Here is a 25781-nt window from a genome sequence, read left to right on the forward strand (position 1 = left end):
AGGAAACACCCTTGTCCCTCCCCCAACAGCTGGGAGAACCACAGGCCCTGCCCTCATAGCGATGGGCTGTGGGGGAGGGGTCCAAGCCCTTCCCCACTCACCTTGTAGAGGGCTGCGGTGATGAGAGCCAGCAGGATCAGGCCAGCACGCTGCTGCCCACAACCTCGGAGCGCTCCACCACTGTCTGCACCTGGGGGAGAGGAGCTGTGAGATGGGGATCCAGGAGTCCTGGCACCATCACCCGCCCCTGTTCTAAACCCCCAGACCTCACTTCCTCGCAGAGTAGGGACAGGACCCAGGAGTCCACTAGCCAATGCTCTCTCTATCCTGGGCACAGTCACTCTGGTACCTGGCGCTGGACGAATCCCTCCTTCTGGGTGTATTTCTTCTCCTCGTATTCAATCCGGGCCTCGCTCACCAGACTCACTTTCTGCTGCTGAGTCTGGAACAGAGAAATTCACCGTCCCTGACTGGAAATGACACAAACCTTCCCGAAGCATCGTCCCAGGGGGACCCAGAGCAAGTTAGAGGCCGTTCACACAGGAGCAATCCCTTGCCCAGCACTGAGATGCAGCCACCTCTGGGGAGGGGTTCAGGGGCTGTTCACATGGGGGGATCTCTCGCCTGGTGCAGAGAGGCAGAGGCAGCTCTCGTACCTGGGAGACCCACTGGAAGCTGACGTTCCCTTTGATCATAAACTCCAGTGGCTGCTGCATTTCCAGGGAGGCGATTCTGCACCGGATCTTCTTACAGGTGGCCACAGAGCAGTCCTGGGGGTGGAAGGATATCTCCGGGTGAGTCAGGGGGCGTGCAGGGGCTCAGCATGGCCATGAGGGTCTGGGTCTGTCTATAGCACTTGCTGTCTGTGTTACTGCAGAGGGAGAAGAGCTGCTGGGATCGGCACTGGTCTGTACTCACCAGCAGGGGGCGATCGCTCATCTGCTTCACAAAGTCCTTTGAATCGGGTGTTTCCACGTCATTGGTGCACTGGGCCAGTTCCGGCTGGGGAGGGAGAGAGACACAGTATTAATGGGGGTGGGAAGGGGACATGGGGCCTTTCCCCTCTAGGAGACACCAGCACCAATCTGGCACCAGGGAACAGGACTGGCAGGTACAGAAGCTGGGGCAGAGGTCCTTCCCCCTAGGCAGCCTGTCCCAGCAGGGGGCCCTGTAGGGCAGAGCAGGTGTCACTGGGCCCATCTCACACACACACAAGGGCAGGGAGAGGCAAGTACCTTGGAGGGGACAACCTCAGAGGCGTCCCACACCCGGACCCCGCTCAGCTCCACGGGGAACTGGAATGTGACCGAGATGGGGACGCTTCGCTGCCGCAGGTTCTTGACCTGAAAGAAACAGACTCTCCAAAAGGCACTGCAGGAAGAGACCCAGGAGCTCTGATCCCCAGCTCCCGCTCTAACCCTCTAACCCCACTCCCCTGCCAGATCTGGGGATAGAACCCAGGAGTCCTGGCTCCCTCCCCGTCTCCACCCCTCCATACTCTAACCCACTAAGTCTAACTCAGGCAGTTCCATTCCCTCCCTCTTGCCCTGTCTCCCCACCTCACACTCTGTGCTGCCATCCTCACCTCGTACCGATGTGTCACTGGCACGCTTGTCCCTGCCTCCTTGGTGGAGAAGTTGACGTACTTGGTCGACTCTTCAAGGCTGGGGGAGGAAAAGGATGGAAAGAAGGAGAGAGATGCAAGTGTGATGGATGGGGCTGGAGAGTGGGGGTGAGGTGTCATGTCCAGAAGGGGGCGCTGTGCTGCAAGAAAGGGCTCAGTAGGGTGCGCTCTCCCCTTGCAGTCAGCACTGGCACCTATGACCAAGTGTGGCGCTAGGGACACTGTGCTGCAGGGAAGAGCTCAATAGGGGGTGCTGGGCTGCAGGGAACAGGGGGCTCAGCAGGGGGCGCTCTCCCCTCTGTCTCCACACTGACCTACCTGGTGAGAATGATGAAGATGCCGTACTTGACTGGCAGCTCCGCCAGGTGTGATCAAGCTGGTGTTTTTGCGGGGAGGATTTGGTGACTTACCCAGAGAAATTGAAGGCGACTGCTAACTGGTCATCGCAGCGGCCATCGGTGCCACAGTCCTTCTGAAACGGGAGCTGGGAGGAGACCAGGAGAACAGGGGTCAATGGGGAGAGGACTGCAGCACCATCTGCCAGAGCGACACTGCAGGGACCCAGGGGCCCTCCAGTTACCCCAGCACTTCCCAGTCCCCTGCACAGGGGACAGCTGAACCCATCATCAGCCCTGACCTTGCCACCCACCCACCCACTCACCCATACCCCTCCTCCCCCTTCCAACTCCCGGCTCTGGCCAGCAACAGTATCACACTTCTAGGGGTGCCAGGGCAGGGGGCCTACCTGGCTCACTGGGGGATGGGGAACAGGGCATGGGGCCTTGCCCCTCTAAGGGGCCCTGGCCAAAATAAGTTTTGAAAAATTTTCAGCAAAAATCATTTTTTTAGCCAAAAATATTTTGGTTTTTGGACAGAAATTTGGGGAACTTTGAGGAGAAGTTGGAATGTTCCCACCTAGGAGAGACAGGTCCCTAGCCAAGGCAAACTGGGCATCCATCTCTGTCGCCCTCTAGTGTCCATACTCTGTAATGGGTTTAGGAAGCTGCTGCTGGCTCTGCACTTTTCAGTCTCTCGCTTTTGAATGGCAACGTCACTGGTTTGATCCCTGCAGCAGACCCACCGTGGGGCCTGTCTCTGGCATCTTACCGAGCCTGCAGACACCAGCACAGAGTCCTCACTCAGTATGGGTCTGAGGCCACCGGCGGCAGTGATGGGCTCCCCCGTCAGGGTGTAGTTGAAGCGTAGGGTGATGGGGGTCAGAATGTCTTCAGGACAGAGCTGGGAACAGAGAAAGACATGTTGGGCCCCTGAAGGGAAAGATGAACTGGGATCCAGAGAGACGTTTGTTCTCTGGGTGATTTGGGAGCAAGGGGCAGGGTTGGAGGATCAGACATAGTGGTAAGGGAAGGAGCTGGGACCCCCCCACACTCACAGGTAACATTATCCGGTACGTCTCACATTTCTTCTCGATGCCGAGCCGCAGGTCCCTGCTCAGGACGGGGCCGGAGTCGAAGGCGGCTCGGATCTTCGTCCGCCCGGGGTCCAGGGCCAGGCTGTACTGGATGGTGCTGTAGATCCTGTCGTCTATGGGGGAGGGTAAATGGGGGACAGAGAGAGACACAGTGGGAACCTCAAGGGTAAATGAGACATGGGGCCTTTCCCCTCTAGGGGGCGCTGGCTCGAGTCCAGCCCCAGGGCAGGAAACTGGCTGGCTCAGGGGGGAGGGGAGCAGGGGTGGGTTTGGTCTGACCTAGACTGTCCATGGTGCTCTTAGTGACGGTGAAGCAGACCTCTGCCGTGCTGGCCTCTGTGCTGAGCTGCTCCTGCCCCTGGCAGTTGAAGGCCGAGGTGGGGATCATGGGGGGCTGGAAGCTGATGGAGACACTGACTCTGAGCACCGGCCGGGACCTGCCATGGGGGGAACAGAACCATCACCCATCTGCTCTCTGCAATGGGGCCAGGCTCCCTCCCTCCCCAGAGACTCCCCCCCAGCCTGGATGTGCTCACAGCACCCAAGGGAGAAAAGTTATGGATTTGCAGCTCTGCTAGAGGAGATGTGGGGGGCAGATAAGGGAGCAGCAAAGCAGGGGCAGCAGGTTTGTATAATTTTTGGTGGTGCCTAGAACAGGTCCAAGTCCTGTTCTCCCACACACCCCGCCACACACACACAACTGCCTAAGACTCCTGAAGGGAGTTTGGGTGCTGGGTGCGGGCTCTGGGCTGGGGCAGAGGGTATATGTTCAGGAGGGGGTGCCATTTCTGGGAGGGAGTTTGGGAGCAGAAGGGGGTTTGGGGTGCCATACAGTGCCCCCCAACACATTCAGAGGACATGCTATGCCCAGCACCCCCACCCACAAATCCACAGGACCCTGAACACAACCACCCCTGCACCAGCACTCTGCCGCCCTCAGCCCCACCTTAGCCAAGAGAAGCAAGGGTAGGGAAGGAACCATGGAGGCATGTGGGGGCAGCGGATGGAACTCGGACCCAAACTTTGGTGGAGCCAGGCCTCCAGGCCCAGAATATCCCAGAGCACCATGGGCTCATGCAACTCATTGGCCCTGCAGCAAATCTATCATTGTGATTTCTCCAGTACAGGGGAGACACACACACACACACACACACACACACACACAATGTATTGCTACTGTGTGCAGCCTTGTCTACTCTACAGATAACTGAGCTTAATGAAGCATGGCAGATTACTGGTTCTCATTCTCAAAATGTTGCCTCAAAACCTCCCTGATTCAAATAGCTCCCATTGTGCCCTTCCAATAGCCATGTTATCTGGCTGCTCAAAAGCAGCATCCAGGTGATCTGGCTCAGCACTCCACCCCAAGCAAGCTTTTCACCCTTAGCCCCACAGGCAGCTCTGAGCATTGGAATGTTTTCCTCACTAAGATCTAACCTTCCCGAAAGGCATCGCCAACGCACTTTTAATGTGCCAAAGGCACATTCCACAGTCATTCTACATCTACTCAGCCTGTTGTTGAAGTGCTCCTTGCTGCTGTCCAGGTTTCCCATTTAAGGCTCCATGAGCCATGGGAGTAAGGGATACGCTGGGTCTCTGAGGATCACGATCGGTATTTCAACATCCCCCACTGGAATCTTTTGGTCTGGAAAGAAAATCCCTGCTTGCAGCTTTTTGTGCAGGCCGGTGCTCCTGAAGATGCACATGTCATGCACCTTCCCTGACCACTCCACGTTGATGTCAGCAAAACACCCACGGTGCTCTACAAGTGCCTGCAGTAACATGGAGAAGTGCCCCTTTCTGTCGATGTACTCTGTCACAAGATGATCCAGGGCTAAAATTGGAATATGCATTCCATCTATTCCCTTCCCGTAGTTAGAGAATCCCATTTCCACAAAGCCATTCACTATTTCACGTACATTGCCAAGAGTCATGGTCCTTCGTAGAAGGATTCGATTAATGGCCCTGCACACTTGCATTAACGCAGCCCCTGCAATGGACTTGATGACTTCAAACTGATTCACAACTGGTAGCAGTCCAGGGTTGCCAGCTTCCACACTGCAATCACCACGCACTTCTCCACCGAGAGGGCAGCTCCCATTTTGGTGTCCTGTCCTTATTTTGCACTGCAGGGCTGGGGTGAGCTCTGTACACAGTTCCAGGAAGGTGGTTATCTACATCCAAAAGTTCTGCACCCACTGCTTGTCATCTCAGAGCTGCATAACAATGTGATCCCACCAATCAATGCTTGTTTCCCAAGCTCAAAAGCTACAGTCCACTGTGTTCAACTGCTCCATGAATGCCAAAAGTAATCTGGTGTTGTTTCTTTCCATGGCACACAGCGGATCAGGCAACTCTGGTTCCTGTTCAGATTGCGAGCTCATGATATACTGCCTGACCATCCACGATGTGTTCATAATAGTGACCACAACAGTAGAGATCAGTGCAGGATCCATCTTTTCAGACAGAGGTGGCAGGTGCACAGTAAATATTGAAAAATGCCACAGAATGCAGTTGAAAGCCCATGGAATGCTGGGACGGAAAGAACTGCATCATGGGACATTGATTCCACATCCATGATGCACTGCGATCCACTCCACCTTCCCACTCCACCTAGCTGTGGAATGTGGTGAGTAGCACACTGAGGTAGGTACCCACAGTGCACTGCTCTCACTCTCCACTGCTACAGCACCAAGTGTGGATGCGCTCTGCTGACACAGGGACCGTAGTGTGGACATGGAATAGCGATGAAATTATTGCACTTTTAGATCATAGGCATAACTTGTATCGAAAATACTCTCTAGTGTAGACAAGGCCTGTGATTGCCATGTGGAGCAGTGCAACGACACAGAGTTACTTACCTCAGCAGCAGGACCTGCCCTTGTGCCCCCACCGCGATGTCCGGCAGTCCGTCACCCGTCAGATCTGTCCCGCCACTGACAGCCTGGCCAAAGTAGTGCAGCCTGCTGGGAAACTGTGACCCCACTATGCGCTGTAGGGCAGAGAGCATTAAGGGATGCAGAAGGGGTGAGTGTACTATATAATGAGCACTGGGGGGCACCAGAGGATAAGGGTTAGGAAAGGGGTGAGTACACTGTGTAATGGGCACTAGGGGGCTGTGGGGTCCCATGCTGTCCCTTCAGGGCTGTGTACTGACCCCTCCCCATAGGAACTGGGCTCACCTGTCTGTACTGGGGACTGAGGCCTCCCTTTTCCCCATGGAAGATGTACAAGGCCCCATGATTGTCATTCTCCATGGGGGCCCCAATGGCCACATCCGTCTGTCCGTCCCCGCTGATGTCCCCGATTTCAGACATGCTGGCCCCGAAGTGCCCAGACACTTCCCCCGTCTGTCCATGTAGTGTCTTGGTGCAGATCATCGTCGTCCCCTGCAGGCCCAATCCAAAAAGACACATGGGGAAAGGATCAGCACTTGCTGTCGTCAGAGAGTGATCCCTACCAAGCTCCTTCCCCTCTCTCAGCAGCACAGTGTGTCCCCGCTCCTGACTCTGGGGCCTGGGGCCAGAACTGACTGGGAGGGAAGAGCGCCCCCTACTGAGCCTCTACCCTGCTTCCTGGAGCACCATGCCCCCTACTGCAATACTAATTGTCACAGCACCACAGCAGTCCAGGCAAACAAGAACCCCCGGCCACCCATCTTCCCCATGGCTGCACTCCTCTTTCTTACCGGCAAGTTAATTGGGCAGATATAGACGCGTCCTCCATTCAGAGGTGTACGGTACAAAGGGGCTCCGATTAGAACCAGGTCCGTGTTCCCATCTCTGTCGAGGTCCACAGCGCACAGTGTACCCCCGAAATGCGAGCCAATCTGGAGAGGCACATAAGCCACTCCCTCAATTTAGTCACCTCCTGCTTCTTCTCACTTTGGGACCCTTCTCACCCTCTGGGGATAAGGATTCAGTCCCAATGTCCATTCCATCTTTAGCCTCACCCTCCCTCAGTGCAGCCGGTGGCGCTATCTCTGTAAGCGTTCTTGAACAGACAGGCAGCTAGATCTTGGAGGGACGGGGATGCTGAATGCTAACTGTGGTGCAATTCTTTTTAGAGGTTGGGCTATCACAAGTCAAGTTCATCACTGACTGAGCCACTGTTATAGGTTTTGTTTAGGTGGCATGTACAGGCAATTGGACTTAGAGAAATTCATTTTGTTCGTGTAGTGTGATCTTTTCCAGACACTGTTAATATCACTAGTAATGTTATTTCCTTGCCTGAGTCTCTCTAGCCCAGATCCACAAAAGGTACTTATGTGCTTAACCCCCTGGACTTTACTGACTCTGTGAGCTGCAAAACCTCTGCCTGGCTGCTGCTGACCCCTGTAGGTGCTATCCTGACTTGGTGCCTAAGTTTTTGCAGCAGAAGCTCCTTTGTTGCTGTCTCAAGGGCAGTGCATGTGCCTTATCATCTTACTCTAAGCATGCAGTTGCCCGGTGCCTATTTCCCCCCCACATCCCAGCATGCTCTACAAACTAGGGGAAGACAGGTGCTCCTCCATCTAACTCCTTCACCTCTGGTAGGTGTGGTCAGAGGAGAAGGAATTGAACAGGCACCTGCTATTTCTCAGTTCAGTGCTCTAACCCCTGAGCTGTGGGATATTCTGATGTGGGCTTCCTCAGTCTCCCCTCTTAAAGTTGTTCCACTTTAATTGAGTAACTAAGTATCAGGTGGGCCACAGAACATGTGCAAATCACAACCACCCTACAGCCTGAGAGAGGGCAGCTACCTGGTTAAATCTTTCTTCCTAATCAGAAAAAGCAGAGATTTGAACCAGGGGTCACCCATGTACTAGTTGAGGACTCTAACCCCCAGGCTATAAGGGAAACATCTCTTGTCTCCTCCAGCTGGTTTGTGAATATCCTGGCAGCTCTGAGCATGCCTATTGGATGAGACCCAACATGTGGGTTAGGTGAAGCGTGCCTGTGTCTCTCTCTCACCTCCCCCCATTCATCGATCGCTGACAGAGTCAGGTGCCTCCCTGCAGCATCACAATGCCTAAGTCCCTTGGTGGGTCTGGGCGTCTGTCCGTATACACCTTATGGAGTTCCGTCTAGACTGTAAGTGAAGGTAACAGAAGTGGGATATTGGAGAGAGGCTGAATGTCAGCTGCGGTGCAGTTCTCTAAACCAGTCAAGTTTATCCCCTGCCTGAGGCTCTTTAACCGAATCGTTCCTGAAGGTGAAGCCAAACACAAATATTACATGATGTCAAAAGCTTACAGGCTTCCTCCAGTGCTCTCCTCTCACACCCACACTCCACATTACCTGTAACACTCCCCATACCTGCTCTCCCAACAGCTCCGATCCGGGTGTCCATTCCCCACCCTTGGTATCTCGGCTGAACAGGAGGACTTTGCCGATGCCTTGGCAGTGAGGGACCCCAACCATGTAGGTGGTCTGCCCATTGGTTGTGATGACCTGAGATGAATAACCTCAAAGGAAAAGAGAGACATGGGGAGGTGACACGGGAAACAGCCATACAACAGTGTGACGGGTTGGACCACCCCAACTGGGATGCCACCTGATGTACTGGGTTTCACTGAGCCTCTCCTGTTCCACCAGCCTCGATTCCCTCTTACTTTTTTGCTAATTTAGGATCTCTGGTCTGGTGCAGCACACACACACAGGTAGGGCCACACCCAGCGGCAGACACAGATTGAAGTCAGCTCTATGTGAGAGGACTCACTTGGAACTCACGTGCACAACCTTTGGGGCAATAAACTCGAAATAATACTGTCCAGAGAGATCTGCACAGTGCAAGCTCCTAAAAATTCACCCTCTCCCTCAATGTGGAGAGAGATGTGCACAGCTTCTTGCACCCTCCAGGTATGAATTGCACAAACTGGGTTATACTATAAACAAGAAATAACTTTAACTACAAAAGGTAAATTGTAAGTGATTATAAGGGAAAGCAAACAGAACAGAGCAGATTATCTTAATAAATACATAAAACCTGCAAACTCAGCATAACACACTAGACTGGTAGGATACGAATTAGCAGATTCTCACCCTGAGTGATAAACAGGCAGCACATTCTTAAGGCACAAGTCGCCTTGGCTTTCCCAGGTTTTCATACTCAGGCTAAAAATCCCTCTAGCCTGGGACCATCACGTCCCACAGTTCAGTCTTTGCCTCTCAGATATTTCCAGGTGTGTTGTTGTAGAGAGAGTGAGGTCCCCCATGAAATCATTGTCCCCTTTTTATATCTTCTTCCCACTCGCTGTAAAGCTCTTTTGCTGTGACCTGGGCCAAACAGTTCCCATTGTGTAGTGCTATCTCTGAGAAGTTTTGTACTGTATCCAGTTCCTGAGGTGATCTGTGTGCTTTTGTGCATTTCCTCAATAAGCCATTAACACTGTTTGGCCTTTTTACCATTGTACCTGAAAGGCTGCCTATGGATGTTGTGAACTTCACCACACGTTTCAGTAACACATACGTAGCCAAACTTCATAACTTCACATAGAACGATAACACACACAATCCAATGAGATTAATGTTCAGCAGATCAAGACTTTTAAAATAATCCCTCACAAGACATACTTTGTACAAACCATATCCTAATTACATGACAGTGATGAATATTGGGGTGTCAGGGTGTCACAAACAGTGCTACACAGAGATCGATTTCTCAGAACTAAGAGGCAGCCACCTCTGGGGTGAAGATCAGGGGCTGTTAACATAGGTAAGGGGAAATATTTGGATTTCTTCTTACCAAGGCAAGAATCATTCATGTCCCCAGAGGTTCTGGGTATGTTGATTAAACTCAGCTTCCCACTGCTCCCGTATAGGTATATCCCACCGGTTCAGTCACAGGCACCCACCACTCCCAGCTCTGGATTCCCAGCAGCTCCCAGTCCCACAGAATCATAGAATATCAGAGTTGGAAGAGACCTCAGGAGATCATCTAATCCAACCCGCTGCTCAACGCAGGACCAACACCAATTAAATCCTCCTAGCAAGGGATTTGTCAGGCCGGGCCTTACAAACCTCTAAGGATGGAGATTCCACCACCTGTGTAGGCAACCCATTGCAGTACTTCAAAACCCTCCTAATGAAATAGTGTTTCTTAATATCCAACCTAGACCTCCCCCACTGCAACTTGAGACCATTGCTCCTTGTTCTGTCATCTGCCACCACTGAGAACAGCCGAGCTCCATCCTCTTTGGAACCCCCCTTCTGGTAGTTGAAGGCTGCTATCGAATCCCTCCTCAATCTTCTCTTCTGCAGACTAAATAATCCAAGTTCCCTCAGCGTCTCCTCCTAAGTCATTTGCTTCAGCCCCCTAATCATTTTTTTTGACCTCCGCTGGACTCTCTCCAATTTGCCCATGTCCTTTCTGTAGTGGGGGGCCCGAAACTGGATGGAATACTCCAGATGTGGCCTCACCAGTGCCAAATAGAGGGGAATAATCACTTCCCTCGACCTGCTGCCAATGCTCCTACTAATGCAGCCCAATATGCCGGCCATCTTGACCTTGAAAACCCATTTCTAAAGCCCCAGGGCCACTGTGGCCCCTGCCCCAGCTCTGTTACCTTCAAAGGTGAAGATCTTCTCCTGCAAATTGCTCTGGATACCCTGGGGGATGTCAAAATTGTCCAGCCTGAAGATGTGTTTGTCAGTGGGCTTAGAGGCGATCTCCTGGAGCTCTTGTTGGGCAGTATCACTGGAGAAGGCCTGTCCGACCTTAATGGAGTAGAGGAAGGTACAGGGGAGACCAGGGCATCAGCATCAGTCAAAGCTGGGAGACCTGGACCAAAACCCACCCACCCCTAGCCCTGCTGGGCCCTAGAGAGACGTGGCTCAGCCAGCGCCATGTGCTGCTCCGGTGAGTGGTGGATGGGGAGTCACTGGAGCCTGGAGTTATGGAGCCTCCCTCATTTCAGCACCGAGTTGTGTCGGTTGTATCAGCAGCTGGGCACAGAGAGCTTCTTGCCATGGGGATTGTCAGCACTCTGCGGTCCTGCATGACTTAATCTCCAGGGTGTAGTAAGGGGTGAGTGCTGCACTGTCTCTGTGGGACGCCTCAGGGCAAGGGGTGAAGGGCTGGGACCACCGCACTGGTGCAGTCGGTTCAGCGGTGGAGTCAGGCAGCTCCCGGAGTCAGGCACCTCCCAACATAAGCAGCAGACAAAGGTCAAACTAGATCCAATGGCTGGAAGTGGAATTTACACGCATTCAGATTGGAAAGAAGGTGTCATGAGGGGAATTAACCATTGGATCAGCTCACCACGTGCCACGGTGGAGTCTCCATCCCTGGGAATTTTTATCTCAAGACCGGCTGGTTTTCTAAGGGATCTGCTCTGGTTCCAGCAGGGATTATTGGGATCAGTTTTCTGCTCTGTGTACACGGGAGCTCAGACTAGATGATTGCAAAACTCCCTTCTGGCCTGGGAATCTACGACTCTAAAACCAAGTTTGTTGATGAAAGGCAGCTTACGTCGATCTAACTCTGTAAGCGGCTACACTAAAATGTACTTCCCACCCATGTAACTCGCCCACTGCACCGACTTCATAACTCCACTTCCGCAAGAGGCGTTGCTTTAGCTCAATGTAGTGAGGTCGATGCAGTGTCCATATAGGCACTGTGTGGCTAATATAGCCCAAGGCTCCAGCTGTTGCCCCCAGGCGGTGCGGCTTCAGCCCCACAATGCCCCGCACTGACAGTTAAATCGGTACAAGGCCCCTGGTGAGGACGCGCCACTGACAGAAATAGGGAAATGTGGACATGAAAAACTGATTTAATTACTGCGGTGGCTGTGTGATGACGTAAGTTAATTTGATGTCAATGTGTCGTGTAAACTTGCCCTTTGTCTTGCTGCTGATGCCCATTTCAATCTCTTTGGCTCAGCAGTTTAACGGAGATAAATGTCAAGTGACTTGGATCAGTTTGGGGAGGATCAGAGCCGTTGTTTGAGCCCCAGAGGGATACAAAAAAGACTTTATAAGAACCGGGTGACTTTGCTGTTTAACTGGGGCCGGGGGGGGGGGGTGCTATATCTCAGAAACCCCTTGTTCAAATGATCCCAAATTTAGAACACTGATCGTAACCTGCATCCCCACGAGGCAAACCAAATTTTATGACAATCTGAATCAGCACGTAGACCGTAGGGCAGTCAGAAAACCCAACCTTTTACTAGACAGTGCCGCTCAACCTGAACAACCAGAGGAGCTCCAGCTCTCCAATAATGTCACACGTTGACCCAGTTACAACCCAGGGTCAGTTCTTCTCCCTTATCTGATGGGAACGTGGACATGGGCTCAGATCCATACTAGTTCTCCGCACAGCTGCGGCTCACCCCGATGGCGTAGCGGATGATTCCAGCTCTCTCAGCCTCGGGGATGGCGTCTGAATAAGAAAGTGGGTCTCCAGATATCTCCCCATCTGTGATCACAATGAGAACCTTGGTGGCCTCATTCCGAGCGCCTCTCCCAGAGGTGAACAGCTCCCGCCTGGAAAAGGGGGGTGGGGATTGCATGGGAGGGTTATTGATACGTAATAACACCTAGTGCTCGTCCACTGCTTTGGCATTACAGTTCTCAAAGTCCTTTACAAAGGAGGTCACTGTCATGTCCCCATTTTACCAATGGGGAAACTGAGGCACAGGGAGGGTACGTGACTTGCTTAAAGTCACAACACAACAGAGGTTCAGAGCTGGCAATAGAATGCCCAAGTCCTGGCTCCCAGCATCCCAACCCCACTTTAACCTACTAGTCCCCAGTCCTCCCCCACAGCTGGGAACAGAACCCAGGAGTCCTGAGTCCCTATCCTTTAGCTTGCATGTCCTTGCAACCTATTCCCTGTGGAGTCAGCATAGGGAGGAGGGCAATACCTACACCACTTTCCATATGGCGGTGGCCGTGTGTGTTGCTCCCATGAGCTGCACGACTGACCCGAGGATTCGATTGGGGTTGCGTCTCCTGTACTGTGAGAAGTCAAAGTGCTCTCTAAATTTGTGCGAGTACTGCATGAGGGCAAACTGCAGGAGACAGGAGAGAAGAGAGAAAAACCACCCCAGGGGTGGAGGGTAAGAAAAGCAGGAATCAGTGTCAGTTAAGGGCTGGGGCAGGTGTTCAGGATGTAATTGGTTCTGCAGGAATTTTTTCCTGGTTTTGGATGCAAAATCTATTGCTGCTCCCTGCAGCACAGCGCCCCCTAGCACAGCACTGCGGTATTGGGATCAGCACTGACTGCAGGGGGCAGGGTAAGTAGTCAGGGTTCAGCCTCTTCCCGTTACCTGTGTGTCAGTGTTGCGGAAACGCTTCATGATCTCAGAGAGAAACGTTTTCATCTTTCCAAAGTCCTCACGTGCGATGCTGCCCGAGCCGTCGATGAGGAGCACTATGTCTGTGACATGTTTGGGGCACTCTGAGAGGGACGGGAATGAAGTATGTCCTGACTCAACTCCACAAACATGGGAAACCCATCAGAAAGAGCTAGACCAGACCAATGGGCGCATCTAACCTGATATCCCGCCCCCTGCCAGCCACCTCGATCAGACCCCTCGGCCCCTCTGTCGTAACATCATCCCTTCCCTGCCATGGAGGGGTCCTGAGAGTAGAGCATGACATGCACTGGGATGAAAAAAATACACCCCACCCGCCTCCCAGAGCTGGGTCAGAAGCCAGAAGTCCTGACTCCCAGCTCCTACTGACATCCTGAATCAAACCAATGGGCCCACCTAGCCTGGTATCCCACCCCCTGCCAGACCCTGGGCCCCTCTAGTCCCATCTCCCCATGATCCGTGTACCCACCTGTGAACCCAGGGTGTAAGTCCCCCCACACACACCCCAGTGTCACCCCTCACCTGGCTGGGTGTCCAGGATGCGCTGGAGTTGCCAGAAGCTCTGCTGCAGAGGGAAGCAGTAGTGACTGACGTGCATGTTCTCCCCACAGGCCCGGTGCACCATGGGCACGAGAAGGCACGGGGTCAGTAAGTGCCTCTCTGAACAGAGCACTGAGGGTGGGGAAGAGAGCCTGGGGCCTGATCCCTCCCCCACCCCCATGGATATGCAGGGAAAGGCCCTGCCAGGGCAGGGGCCCCCTTGAAGCAGACAGGACCTCAGGACCCCAGATCCCAGCACCTAACTCAGAGAGGAGACAGGGGAGACACACGGGGCCATCACCTGCTTACCACACTCCCTGCTATAGCAGTGTCCAGTCACTGTTGCCATGGCAATGTCACCCGCTTGCCATGCTCCCTGCTATGTCCATGCACAGTCACTGTCGACATGGGGGCAACCAAGTTACAACACTTCCTGCTACCTCAGCACACAGTCACTGTCACCATGGCAACATCAGCCAGTTGCCTCTATCCCTCACAACATCACCTCACAATCACTGTAGCCAAAGTGAGGATACCTGGCTACAACCATTCCCCACTGCATCGTTCTACCACCCCTCCAGTTACAGGTATTACCACAGCCCTCGTGTAGTCCTGGCGATTACAGTTATCGTGTAGTCCTGGCAACATCACCCAATTGTCACCACTGCACCATTCCACCAGCCACACTGACGCCACCCAGTTACTGCCATCCATAAGTAGTGGGGTTTGGGGAGGGAGCTGTCCCCTGTAAGGATGAGGGAGAAAATGTTGGACCCCAATCCCAGAACCCATCTCCCCTGGGTGTGGTACCAACCAGGAACTCGTAGCCTTGAGCAGTCAGAGACAAACTGAGAGACATATTCATGGCATCAGGGGGCCCTGAAAGAGGAGAGATGCACACCAGGCTGAGCAAATAAACTCCATTCCTGTCCCAGAGAGGAGGATAAAACTGAGAATTCCTGACTCCCAACTCTAACCACTAGACAATCCCTCTAGCCTGGGACCATCACTTCCCACAGTTCAGTCCTTGACCCTCAGATATTTCCAAGTGTCTTGTTGTAGGGAGAGTGAGGTCCCCCATGAAATCATTGTCCCTTTTTTCATATCTTCTTCCCACTTGCTGGAAAGCTCTTTTGCTTTGACCTGGGGACAAACAGTTCCCATTGTGTAGTGCTATCTCTGAGAGGTTTGTATTGTACCCAGTTCCTGGGGTAATCCTTGTGCTTATTTCCTCAATAAGCCATTAACACTGCTTGGACTTTTTAACCATTGTACCTGAAAGGCTGTTTGTGGGTGTTGTGAACCTCACCACATGTCTTAGTAGCACATATGTAGCCAAACTTCATAACTTCACATAGAATAACAACACATACAATCCAATGAGATTATTGTTTAGCAGATCAAGACTTTTAGAATAATTCCTCACAAGACATAGTTTGTACAAAAAAAATCCTAATTACAGAGGTGAATATTGTGGTGTCAGGGTGTCACAAACAGTGCTACACAGAGATCCCTTTCCCAGAACTAAGATGGAGCCACCTCTGGGGTGAGGAGCAGGGGCTGTTGAAATAGGTAAGGGGAAATCTTTGGTTTTTTTCTTACCCAGGTAAGCATCATTCATGTCCCCAGAGGTTCTGGGTATGTTGATGAAACTCACCTTCCCACTGCTCCAGTATAGGTATATCCCACCAGACTAGTCATAGGCTCCCACCACTCCCAACTTTGGTTTCCCAGCAGCTCCCCGTCCCACAGAATCATATAAGATTAGGGTGGGAAGAGACCTCAGGAGGTCATCTAGTCCAACCCCCTGCTCAAAGAAGGACCAACATGAACTAAATCATCCCAGCCAGGGCTTTGTCAAGCCTGACCTTAAAAACCTCTAAGGATGGAGATTCCACCACCTGCCTAGGTAACCCATTCCTGTGCTTCACCACCCTCCTAGTGAAATAGTGTTTCGTAATATCCAACCTAGACCTCCCCCACTGCAACTTGAGACCATTGCTCCTTGTTCTGTCATCTGCCATCACTGAGAACAGCTGAGCTCCTTCCTCTTTGGAACCCCCTTCAGGTAGTTGAAGGCTGCTGTCGAATCCCCCCTCAATCTTCTCTTCTGCAGACTAAATATTCCCAGTTCCCTCAGCCTCTCCTCCTAAGACATGTGCCCCACGCCCCTAATCATTTTCATTGACCTCCTCTGGACTCTTTCCAATTTGCCCATATCCTTTCTGTAGTGGGGGGCCCGAAACTGGATGGAATACTCCAGATGTGGCCTCACCAGTGCCAAATAGAGGGGAATAATTACTTCTCTCAATCTGCTGCCAATGCTCCTACTAATGCAGCCCAATATGCCGGCCATCTCGACCTTGTAAACCCATTTCTAGACCCCAGGGCCACTGTGGCCCCTGACCCGGCTCTGTTACCTTTGAAGGTGCAGATTTTCTCCTGCAGCTGGCTCTGGATGCCCTGGAGGGCGTTGAAATTGTCCACCCGGAAGACATGCTCGTTGCTGGGCTGAGAGGCGATCTCCTGGAGCTCCTGTTGGGCAGCAGTGCTGGAGAAGGCCTGGCCGACCTTAATAGAGTAGAGGGAGATACAGGGGAGACCCGGGCATCAGCGTCAATCACAGCCGAGAGCCCTGGACCAACACCCACCTGCCCCGAGCCCTGCTGGGCTCTAGAGAGGTATGACTCAAGGTGAGTAGGGCCGAGAGGACCGCTGGAGCCTGGAGTTATGGAGCCTGACTCATTTCAGCACCGAGTTGTGTCGGTTGTATCAGCAGCGGGGCACAGGGGGCTTCTTGCCATGGGGATTGTCAGCACTCTGGGGCCCTGCAAGACTCAATCTCCAACGCGTAGTGAGGGGTGAGTACTGCAATGTCTCTGGGGGATGCCTCAGGGCAAGGGGTGAAGGGCTGGGATCACCATGTTAGTCTGGGTGGGTAGCGTGCAGTCGATTCAGAGGTGGAGTCAGGCACCTCCTGTTTGCTGGGCCTGATAGAAGCAGCAGACAAAGGTCAAATAAGGTCCAATGGCTGGAAGTGGAATTTACACCCATTCAGTTTGGAAAGAAGCTATCAGGTTTAACCATGAAGGGAATTAACCATTGAGGCAGTTCACCACGGGCCACGGTGGAGTCTCCATCCCTGGCAATATTTAACGCAAGACTGGCTGTTTTTCTAAAATATTTTCTCAGGTTGCAAAAGGGATTATTTGGGGCAGTTCTCTGGCCTGTGTACAAGGGAGGTCAGACTAGATCATCGCAAAAGTTCCTTCTGGGCTGGGAATCTGTGACTCTAAACCCGAGTTTGTTGATGAAAGGCAGCTTACGTCGATCTAACTCTGTAAGCGGCTACACTAAAATGTAGCTCCCACCCATGTAACTCGCCCACTGCACCGACTTCATAACTCCACTTCCACAAGAGGCGTTGCTTTAGCTAAATGTCGTTAGGTCGATGCAGTGTCCATATAGGCACTGTGTGGCTTACATAGCCTGAGGCTCCGGCTGTTGCCCCCAGGCGTTGGGGCTTCAGCCCCACAATGCCCGACACTGATGGTTAAATCAGTACAAGGTCCCCTGGTGAGGATGCGCCGCCGACAGAAGTAGGGAAATGTGCACATGAAAAACAGATTTAATTACTGTGGTGGCTGTGTGATGACGTAACTTAATTCGATTTAAGTGTGTTGTGTAAACTTGCCCCTTTGTCTTGCCGCTGATGCCCCTTTCAATCTCTTTGGCTCAGCAGTTTAACGGAGATAAATGTCAAGTGACTGAGATCAGTTTGGGGAGGATCAGAGCTGTTGTTTGAGCCCCAGGGGGGTGCAAAAAAGACTTTATAAGAACCGGGTGACTTTGCTGTTTAACGGGACAGCTGTATCTCAGAAACCCCTTGTTCAAATGATCCCAAATTTAGACCATTAATCTTAACAGGCATCCCCACGAGGCAAACCAAATTTTATGACAATCTGAGTCAGCACATGGACCGTAGGGCAGTCAGAAAATCCAAACTTTTACTAGTAAGTGCCGCTCAACTTGAACATCAGAGGAGCTCCAGCTCTCCTCTAATATTACATGTTGACCCAGTTACAACCCAGGGTCAGTTCTTCTCCCTTATCTGATGGCAACCTGGACACGGGCTCAGATCCATACTAGTTCTCCGCACAAACGCGGCTCACCCCGACGGCGTAGCGAATGATTCCAGCTCTCTCAGCTGCGGGAATGACGTCTGAATAAGAAAGCGGGTCTCCAGATATCTCCCCATCTGTGATCACAATTAGAACCTTGGTGGCCTCATTCCGAGCTCCTTTCGAAGAGGTGAAAAGCTCCCGCCTGGAAAAGGGAGGTGGGGAATGCCTCAGAGGGTTATTGATATGTAATAACACATAGCCCTCATCCACTGCTTTAGCATTGCAGATCTCAAAGTACTTTACAAAGGAGGTCATTGTCATGTCCCCATTTTACTGATGGGGAAACTGAGGCACTGGGAGGGGACGTGACTTGCTTAAAGTCACAACACGACAGAGGTTCAGAGCTGGCAGTAGAACCCCAGACTCCTGGCTCCCAGCAACCCCACCCCACTTTAACCAACTAGTGCCCAGTCCTCTCCCACAGCTGGGGATAGAACCCAAGAGTCCTGAGTCCTTATCTCTTGCATGTCCTTACAGCCTATTCCCTGTGGAGTCAGCACAGGGAGGAGGGCAATACCTACACCACTTTCTGGATGGCGGTGGCCGTGTGCGTCCAACCCGTGAGCTGCACGACTGCCCCGACAAGGTCATCGGGGTTGCTGCTCCCCTTGTACTGTGAGAAGTCGAAATGCTCTTTAAATTCACCCGAGTACTGCATGAGGGCAAACTGCAGGAGATGGGGAGAAGAGAGAAAAACAACCCCGGGATGGAGGGTAAGAAAAGCAGGAATCAGACTCAGTTAAGGGCTGGGGAAGGCGACCAGGATGTAGCTGGTTCTGCAGGAATTTTTTCCTGGTTTTGGATGCAAAATCCATTTCTGCTCCCTGCACCACAGCGCCCCCTAGCGCCGCACTGGGGCATTGGGGTCAGCACTGACTGCGAGGGGCAGGGTACGTAGTCAGGGTTCAGCCTCTGCCTGTTACCTGCGTGTCGGTTTTGCGGAAATGCTTCATGATCTGAGAGAGAAATGTCTTCATAATTTCAAAGTCCGCAGGTGCGATGCTGCCCGAGCCGTCGATGAGGAGCGCTATGTCGGTGACAGGTCTGTGACACTCTGAGAGGGACGGGAATGAAGTATGTCCTGACTCAACTACACAAAAATGGGAAACCCATCAGAAAGAGCTAGACCAGACCAATGGGCGCATCTAACCTGATATCCCGCCCCCTGCCAACCACCCCGATCAGACCCCTCGGCCCCTCTGTTGTAATATTGTCCCTTCCCTGCCATGGAGGGGTCCTGAGAGTAGAGCATGACAAGCACTGGGATGAAAAAAATACACTCCACCCCCCTCCCAGAGCTGGGACAGAACCCAGGAGTCCTGACTCCCAGCTCCTACTGACATCCTGAATCAAACCAATGGGCCCACCTAGCCTGGTATCCCCTCGGCCCCTCTAGACCCATGTCCCCTCCACCTCCCCATGGTCCGGGTACCCACCTGTGACCCCAGGTGTAATTTCCCCCCGCACACACCCCTGTGTCACCCCTCACCTGGCTGGGTGTCCAGGATGGGCTGGAGTTGCCAGAAGCTCTGCTGCAGAGAGAAGCAGTAGTGATTGATGTACGTGATCTGCCCACTGGCCCGGTGCACCATGGGGCGTGAGAAGGCACGGGATCAGTAGGTGCCTCTCTGAACAGAGCACTGAGGACAGGGGATAGAGCCTGGGGCCTGATACCTTCCCCCGCCCCCCATGGATATGCAGGGAAAGGCCCTGCAAGGGCAGGGTCCCCTTGGGGCAGACAGGACCTCGAGACCCCAGATCCCAGCACCTAACTCAGAGAGGATACAGGGGAGAGACATGGGGGCATCACCTGCTTACCACACTCCCTGTTATAGCAGTGTCCAGTCACTGTTGCCATGGCAATGTCACCCACTTGCCATGCTCCCTGCTATGTCCATGCACAGTCACTGTCGACATGGCGGCAACCAAGTTACAACACTTCCTGCTACCTCAACACACACTCCCTGTCACCATGGCAACATCAGCTAGTTGCCTCCATCCCTCACAACATCACCTCACAATCACTGTAGCCAAAGCAAGGATACCTGGCTACCACCATTCCCCACGGCATCATTCTACCACCCCTCCAGTTACAGGTATTACCAACAGCCCTCGCATAGTTATTGTGTAGTCATGGGGACATCACCGAATTGTCACCTCTGCACCATTCCTCCAGCCGCACTGACACCACCCAGTTACTGCCATCCATAAGTAGTGGGGTTTGAGAAGGGAGCTGTCCCTTGGAACGATGAGGGAGAAAATGTTGGACCCCAGTCCCAATCTCTCCTGGGTGTGGTACCTACCAGGAACTGGGAGCCTCGGGCAGCCAGAGACAAACCGAGGGACATGTTCATGGCATTCGGGGGCCCTGAAAGGGGAGAGATGCAAACCAGGCTGAGCAAATAATCTCCATTCCTGTCCCAGAGCGGAGAATAGAACCGAGAATTCCTGAGTCCCAGCTCTAACCCACTAGACCCCCCCGACAGCTGGGGATAGAACCCAGGAATCCTGACTCTCAGCTCTCCCCGCTCTAACCCACTAGACCCCCCCTTCCCTCTCAGGGCTGATCACAGAACCCAGGAGTCCTGGCTCCCACCCCAATCCTATTGCTGCCCCCCACAATACAGGGTGCCCCTACTCTGGATGGGGATCTCCTGGCAGCGTCTGGAGCCCGGGTCGCACTTGTAGACTTTGCCGGTTTCATTCACGTTTCCTGTCTGCAGCGGGGCCCAAACAATCAGCCTGTGGGGAAAAAGTATGGGGGGCTCAGGGGATGCCCCCCACACCCAGGGGACTGAGGCCCAGGGGTGGCAGCCCATCCAGACATGCCCCTCAGCGTTGGGCACAAGTCATGTGGGGTCCCATGTCCGGCCCTTACCCCCTGGCGCTGGCATTCCCGAACTGCAACACGTTCTGACCAAACCCCTCAGCTGCCTCCTGGAAGGTGATGGGTCTCTCCACGTCCACGCTGAACCCATGGCTCAGTACCAGCACTGCAGGGGTTAAACAGTCTCCAGTTAGAGTTTCCCTGATGAAGACCAGGCCAGTGGTTGGGGCTTTCTGGCTATGGGACTGAATTCCAGCCCGCTACTCTAACCCACCAAATCCCACTCCTCTCCCAAAGCCAGGGATAGAACCCAGGCGTCCTGACTCCCAGCTCCTCACCATCTGCTCCCGGCTGTCTAGCCCTCAAGGGCTATTTTATGCAAATCATTCTCCATATTCATTTGCATAGTGCCACTGCCAGACACTCCCATTTAAATATAAATATCATGAGTAGAGCGCTACCAAATTCAAAGTCCATTTTGGTCAATTTCACTGTCACAGGATTTTAAATATCATAAATTTTTTGATTTCAGCTCTTTAAATCTGAAATTTCACAGTGTTGTAATTGTAGGGGTCCTCACACAAAAGGAGTTGTGGGGATGGGGTGGTCAAAAAGGTACTGGCAGGGGGCTGTGGCACTACTACCCTTACTCCTGTGCTGCTGCTGCTGCCATCGGCGGTGCTGCCTTCAGAGGTCGGCATCTGGCCAACAGCCGTTCCTTTCTGGCTGCCCGGCTCTGAAGCTCTGATCCCCTAAAATAACCCTGTGACTCCCCTGCAACACCCTTTTGGGTCAGGACCCCCAGTTGGAGAAATGCTGGTCTCCCCCATGACATTTGTAGAGGATTAGGTAAAAGCACATAAAAGACCAGATTTCACAGTCTGGAACATGTTTTTCATGACTGTGAATTTGGCAGGGCCCTAATCATGAGTGGATTCAGCGCTGGTGAAGGAAGTCCTAGATTTATCTCCATCCGCTTTCCTGATGCTGATGCATAGCGGATGCACTTCCTGTATGGACAGAAGGGACAGATCAGTCTTCATATATTGATAGACTCTATGGCCATGTAGCCAGTGATTTTAGTTATTATTCACTTATTGTGTGACGTTATGATTACGTTATATCACATATATTCATTGTATGTTAACTAGAGTTAATTTGTAGGATTATAAAAGTATAAGATAGTTCCTCTAAATACTGAACCAAGTCCTAGAGATGACTAAAACAAGCTGATATGTAAGAACCTATAGGTTAAAACCTGCAGGACTTTAGCTTTTATTGTGCATAATTACCCAGAAGATTAATATTAGATCATAAAAATACCATAAAGGCTCATCTATCGCAGACATGTGTCTTAACCATGGGATACAGCTTGTGCATCAATGCTAACGAGAATAAAGGGAACTTACCCAGCTTATAGAAAATTGGGGCCCATTAAGTTTCCAGGGGAGATAGACTAATAAGGGAAAAGAGGGTGGACACTTTTATGGACACACACAGAATGTAGGTGTAGACAGAATCACAATATAAAAAGGGGATGCCCAGAATGGAAAAACTGAGCTCCCTCTGGGAGACTCCAGCAGGAACCATCCCTCTACTGGTGATCAAGCCATGAGAGACCCATCAGACCCTAACACTATTGTCAGGGATGTGGTTATAACTACATTTGTTAATTGTGCATCGGTCTGTATAGAATTTCTATATGCTCGGGTAATCATAACTAACTTTAATAAAACTTATAACATAGACTAGACCTTGTACTAGTGAATTACAGATGGCCATTACCTTTGGTCTCTATGTGTTCCTAGAGACTCTCAGTTTGTAACAAGTAACAGAGGTGACGTTCACTCTGTTAAGCTTGAACTGTAGGTGCCAGAGCCAAACCCACGGAGGTGTCGCACCACATTACAAAATGTACATTAAATAAAATAAAAGGCTACAGCCAGAAGGGACTTTTGTGATCATCTAGTCTGACCTCCTGCATAACACAAGCAAGAGAACTTCCCCTGCATTAATTCCTGATTGAACCAGAGCAGATCTTCCAGAAAAATGTCCAGTCTTGATTGAAAATGTCCAGTGATGAAAAATCCACCACCACTCTTGGCAAACTATTCCAATGGTGAATTACAGTTGCTGTTAAAAATGTCGGCTTAATTTTCACAGGCCACGTCTACACTATCACTTATGTCAGCAAAACGTATGTCACTCAGGGGTGTGAAAAAACACACCCCTGAGCAACATAAGGTTTGCCAGCATCAGTGGTAATATGCAGAATGCGATGGTGGCAGAAGACCATCTCCTGTTGATATAGCTACCACTGCTTGTTGAGATTGTTTAATTACGTTGACCGAAGAGCTCTCGCCCGTCAGCATACAGCGGCTAAACAAGTGATCTTACATTGTCACGGCTGCATCGGTACAGCTGTGCTGCTGTAAGATCGCTAGTGTAGACAAGGCCTTAGTTTGTCTAGTGTCAACTTTCAGCCATTCGATCATGTTAGACCTTTATCTGCTAGATTAAAGAGACCAATGTTAAATATTTGTCCTCCTCATAGCTACTCAGACTGGGATTAAGTCAGACCTTAACCTTCCCTTAACTAGACTGAACTCCTTGAGTCTATCACTGTCAAGGTGTCACCCCCACTCTGAACTTTAGGGTACAGATGTGGGGACCTGCATGAAATACTCCTCTAACCTTATTTACCAGCTTAGGTCTCGTAGCTGCCACCACCAAATGATTTAAACAATAAAAAGGGAAAGGACCATTTGGAGTTCCTCTTCCCCCAAAATATCTCCCTCACAAGTCACTATAACCCTTGCCTGGGTAGACTTGAGAGACTTCTTCACCAATGCCCTGGTGAACACCGATCCAAAAACCCTTGGATCTTAAAACAAGGAAAAATTAATCAGGTTCTTAAAAGAAGACTTTTAATTAAAGAAAAAGGGTGAAAGGGATACCTCTGTAAGATTAGCATGCAAGATAATCTCACAGACAGGAGATTCAAAACACAGAGGATGTCCCTCTAGGCAAAACCTTAGTTACACAAAGGAAACCCAATTTGATTCTCCCTCTTATGCAAAAAGAAGTCACAAAAGAAAAGAAAAGAATCTAAGAGATTCCTTCTCTAAATACTCATTACTTTTAAGAAATGTTAGATGGCTGATTCCTGGATCTTTTACTCCGGCACACACACTTACAGAACAGACCACAGACTGATTTCCCTCCTCCCTCTTTGAAAACATCTTGTCCCCCCCATTGGTTCCTCTGGCCAGGTGTCAGCTAGGCTATGTGAACTTCTTAACCCTTTACAGGTAAAGAGGAATTAACCGTTAACTGTCTGTTTATGACAATCACTATGAGGCAGGTTTTCCAATCCTTTTGTTAGTCTCCTGGCACTTCTCTGACCCCTCTCCGATTTATCGACACCCTTGGTGAATTGTACCTGAAAGGCACCTGAACTGGACACACTATTCCAGCAGCAGTCACACCAAGGCCATATACAGGCCATATACTGCTCCTATTCGAGGGTCTCCTGTTCATACAGAGATCGCATTAGCCTGTTTGGTCACAGCATCGCATTGGTCAGTTTGTGTCGCAGAAGCCAGAGCTGAGACCTTCCAAACTCATGTCACACACAAAACACCAAACAGCCAGTGGTTCGCTGCACTGAACCCCAAACAAACAGGGTAGCTACTATGCAAAGTTCCCCCCGTGGGACTGGCTAGTGTGGTCTTTTTTTAAAATTTTAATATTCGACCATTGTGGACTGGAAGGTTTTTTTTTTTAATTGAGCAGATTTAGACATAAATCGCTTTGTGATGTCATTAGTCTTTTTGCCAAAATGCAGGTCATGCACTCCAGTTTCAAACACAGAACAGCCACACTAGGCTCGATAGCATATATCATATCACATATTATATCCCGACAAGGGAATCCACCACAACCCTTGGTAAATTGTTGCAGTCACTAATTACTCTCGCTGTTAAAAATGTTATGCCTTATTTCCAGTCTAAATTTGTCTAGCTTCAACTCCCAAGCCATTGGATTGTGTTAGAACTTTATCTTCTAAACCAGGGGTTCTCATCCTTTTTCTCTCTGAGGCCTCCCGCAACATGCTATAAAAATTCCAGGGCCTGGGGGCGGAGGGGGCAGAGGGGCCTTGGGCACAGGTGTAGTTTGACTTCTACTGGGGGGAGACAGGGGACAATGGGGCTCGAGCCCCACATAGCAGGTGGGGGTTTAGCTCAAAAAGTTTGAAAACAGCTTAAGGTGCAGGAAGAGGATAGTTAGGGGCAGTGTGTGAGCAGGGGAGTGGGTTGCTCAGGGTGTAAGGAGAAGGTTGTTAGGGGCTGTGTGTGGGCAGGGGGGTACTCAAGGTGCAGGGAGGGGGTAGCTGGGGCTGTGTGTGGGCAGGGGGTAGCTCAGGATGCAGGGAGGGCATAGCTTAGGGTGCAGGGAGACGGGTATTAGGGACTGTGTTGGGAGGACTCCCCTGCGGTCCCTGTTCCCGAAGGGGTCCACGAGCCACAGACCCAGGGGGCTCTTACTGGCTGCCACTGCGGGAGTAAAGGGGGCTCGGAGCTTCAGTCTAGGGCACCAGCAGGAGAGGCAGGACTGCTGCTGCTGCTGCCTGCTCCATGCACCAGCCAGAGCAGGAGTTGTCCCACATTGCCGGGCTCTGGCTTCCCACCTCTGACCTGGCCAGGGGGCGGGGGGCAGGGGGGAGGTGTGGAGCTGCCCCAGGACTGCCGTGATTTTGCACTGCAGTTGAGGGGGGACAATGCTGCCGTGTCTCCAGCTCTGCCCATGCGCTCAGGGCTTCTGCCCCACTGGGAGCACTGGAGCTCCAGGATTCAGCTGTGTGCCTCCCCCAGCTT

General features: G+C 51.8%; 1 protein-coding gene and 1 long non-coding RNA gene across 2 annotated transcripts in view; both read right to left on the minus strand.

Moving 5' to 3' along the window:
* The window catches only part of LOC117876238 (integrin alpha-D-like), a 79192-nt gene that overhangs the window by 1270 nt on the left and 52141 nt on the right, over positions 1-25781 (minus strand). The window contains 7 exon segments of the mRNA XM_034768188.1: positions 102-145; positions 148-190; positions 350-442; positions 657-770; positions 919-1002; positions 1236-1343; positions 1586-1664. Of these exon segments, the coding sequence (XP_034624079.1) occupies positions 102-145; positions 148-190; positions 350-442; positions 657-770; positions 919-1002; positions 1236-1343; positions 1586-1664 (565 nt within the window).
* On the minus strand, positions 13365-13971 carry LOC117876333. The gene is made up of 2 exons (XR_004645471.1): positions 13876-13971; positions 13365-13436 (listed from the first exon to the last, which is right to left on the minus strand). It is a non-coding gene; the product is annotated as an uncharacterized LOC117876333 (long non-coding RNA).

Source organism: Trachemys scripta, chromosome 4 (genome assembly GCF_013100865.1).
Source record: "Trachemys scripta elegans isolate TJP31775 chromosome 4, CAS_Tse_1.0, whole genome shotgun sequence".
Lineage (NCBI taxonomy): Eukaryota > Metazoa > Chordata > Testudines > Emydidae > Trachemys > Trachemys scripta.